At 56.5% G+C, this 2998-nt stretch overlaps 1 protein-coding gene across 1 annotated transcript; it reads right to left on the bottom strand.

Annotated features, from left to right (window-relative positions):
* Window positions 1-984: 984 nt before the first annotated feature.
* Window positions 985-1458, bottom strand: GNI_161610 (hypothetical protein; the record flags this gene model as incomplete). Its single annotated transcript, XM_011134763.1, has 2 exons — window positions 985-1147; window positions 1395-1458. Coding segments are annotated over 2 exons (227 nt in total), but the record flags the coding sequence as incomplete, so codon positions are not given.
* Window positions 1459-2998: the final 1540 nt, after the last annotated feature.

Raw genomic sequence — 2998 nt, 5'->3', positions numbered from 1 at the left:
GGGTTCGAACCCGGCAGGTGCGGGTTCGAATCCGGCAGGTGCGGGTTCAGTGCCTGTATTCCGTTGTCCAGGAGGCGAGGACTGGGCGGCTTTGAAGACTGAGCTGCGTTCGGCTTCATTGCGTCCGGCTGTGGCATTGGTTGGTACGCACGGGAGTGTGGCGAAGCGGGAGATATTACAGGAGGAGGTAGACGAGCAGAAGTTTTTATTGCGTGCGTTACGAGTGGCATTGCGATACTTGGCGGACGGCGGTGATCTGTTGCTGGGACTGTCGACAACCGGTACCCGCTTCTCGGGTTCATTGCTATTGCTGCTATCTGTCTGCTTCAAAGATCTTACAGTTGCCCGACCTCCAACGTGCGCGGCCTGGACACAACGTCGCTACGTCTACTTCCGCCATTTCCTCACGCGGCAAAAAGCGAGAAAACTTGTTCTAGGTTTAGTTAATGCCGCCGCCCTCGAATACAACAAACCCGTCATGAACGACCCCAAGACGCCCAACGCATTCCACTACCTACTCCCACCTCTCTTCTTCGCCAACCCCGCCTTCGCCGAGTTCCTCACCGCAGCCAATAACGCTCTCGCACGAGAAGAATTCGCCGCCTACGAACACATCTTTACGCAACTCCGCTTCAACCATCACATGGCTCAACAGAATATACTCCCACCTGATGCCGATCGACCCTGCGATCGACCTACTGATCGACCCTGCGATCGACCTACTGATCGACCCTGCGATCGACCTACTGATCGACCCTGCGATCGACCTACTGATCGACCCTGCGATCGACCTACTGATCGACCCTGCGATCGACCTACTGATCGACCCACCGACGAGATCAGATTACTGGATCCGCGAGTCCCCATGCCCGACCGTTGGTTCGCTGGCTATAAACGCGCATTATACCTAAAGCACGAAGAATTGGTGCGCGGACAACTTAACAAACTCTTCTACTTCGGCCAACTGTTTACCGGCCAACCGACCGCGGTGGTTCCGGCGGCGCCGGCGGCCTCCTCGGTCCTGCCGCCGGCGGCTGCCGCCGCGGCGGCGGTGGTGCCTGCGCCGGGATGCGCCTTTCCAACCTTTACGGGATGGTTGCAAGCTGCACTGGCAAATCATTCGGAGGAACTCAAGACGCTTGTGCGTCTGCCGCTCAACACGCTCGGCCTGGTCGCCGTCTACCGCGATCTCACGGAGTACTTGGTGACCCACGAGATCCATGAAACCTCACTCGTACAGGATCCAGAGTACAACAAATGGGGTTGGGCCACTCTTGACCGTGTAAAACTCGAACATGTCGAAGGCAAGTTCTTCCCACACTCTGCACCGCAACACGTACACGCTATACTCACGAAACAACAACATACTTCGCCGGACCACCACCACACTTCACCTGAGCCTGGTGTAGACCCGCCTGGTTCTGGGGAAGACCAACTTGGGCCTGGGGGAGAGAGCTCCTTCGACGATCTGCTGCGCCAGCTCGTGCGCGAAGAAGACGTCACACCCGCGACCTCCGATCGTGAAGACGACGCCGAACGTGCACCCGTGAGGCGCGCCTGCAGCCACGAACCGCCGCCAGTCCGCGCTGTTGCTGGCAGCAACCTGCCGAGCAACTTGCCGGAGACAAAGGAGACCGAAGACCACGCGGACTTCCAATTCGATGAGTTTATGCCCACAGACGATATGTTCAAAGAAGACCTCATGTTCGACTAACCCCTTTGTGTGCCGGAGAAATTGGTACAGAACACGACCCCGGAAACTGGTCGCACACTGGAACAAAATAACGCATGTTTTTGATCAACAACAAAACTTGTCCTGGAATTTGTCTCGCGTTGTGGCATGCGTTTTTTATTAAGAATCGGCCCGTAGGGCGCGGCAGGGAAAGACCCTCCAGGATGCAAACACTCGGGGCAAGGGCTCCAGCACTTTGCCCTTTTCGGGCAGGCCTGTTGACTTGATTTGACCAAGTCCGATACGGAGCTGTGTTTGTGCAGAGGTGTTTATGCCTCTGGCTTCCTGCACCTGCCTACTCGCGCGCTACCTAGTTTGGGCGCTTAAAGGATGCGGCACTTCCTCTTCCACTATTCTCTGAATCGCTATTCCGATGGTCTCGCGGTTCTTTGGGAGATGACTATGACTAGGCCGCTGGTTGGACGGCCGCCGAGTGGTCGAAGAAATGGTCGGGGGGGTGGTCGGTTCGGCATGCCAAAGCAGCACAAATAAAAATGCATTGCATTCCGTACTTCCGGAGCCATTAGCGGAACCATTAGCGGCCCGTGTCAGCGACTCCGTGAAGTTCGCTTTGCACTTGTCCTTTTCAGTGGATACCTTTTGGGTGGAAAAAGGGGGTTAAAATAAGAACTGGCGTACCCTGAACCAGGAAACCAAAACAGGTGTTGCACGAAGCCGGTCACGTTTCTGGTAACCATCGCAAACGGTTTCTGGTAATCAACGGAGCCTTGTAATCATCATCGCAAACAGTTCTCAACGCGCACTCCGCCGCATTTGATATAAGCTGTCGTTGAAGCCTGGCGAAGTCGATCCCGGTTGCTCCGCCGTACCTGTAGCAGTGAAGCCGGCCCCGGTTCACGGAGCACATAAAGGCACCCTCGTTACGGCCGCAAATGTCGCTAGCCGCGGACGGCCTATCCATGTCGTAATGGTGGCCCGTGAAACACGCCTCCAACGGCTCCTTCAGCCTGACCAGCTCACTGTCGGACACAAAGGTCGTGGTTGGAGCACCGGAAGTGGGAAAGCTAAGGGGGGTGTTGGCGGTAGTGTTGTCCAGACTGAAGTTGCCAATGCCCAATATTGAGCTGTTCATAACGGGAGCTGTTTCATTGTAGTGATGGGGCAGCATCTTGACGGCCCAGTACAAGGCCATGGTACCCGCGGTGAAGCCGACGGCGACGGCAGGCCACAGGAAATAGGGGCGTAACAGGAGGGAGGGGCGGGGGTCGAAGAGAGTCCTCCACTCCTTGGATGCGTGCTTCAAGA

Source organism: Gregarina niphandrodes, assembly GCF_000223845.1.
Source record: "Gregarina niphandrodes unplaced genomic scaffold scaffold00050, whole genome shotgun sequence".
In the NCBI taxonomy this organism is placed as follows: Eukaryota; Apicomplexa; class Conoidasida; order Eugregarinorida; family Gregarinidae; genus Gregarina; species Gregarina niphandrodes.
The sequence above is the reverse complement of the archived record's forward strand: the minus strand, read 5'-3'. Positions and strand labels throughout refer to the sequence as shown.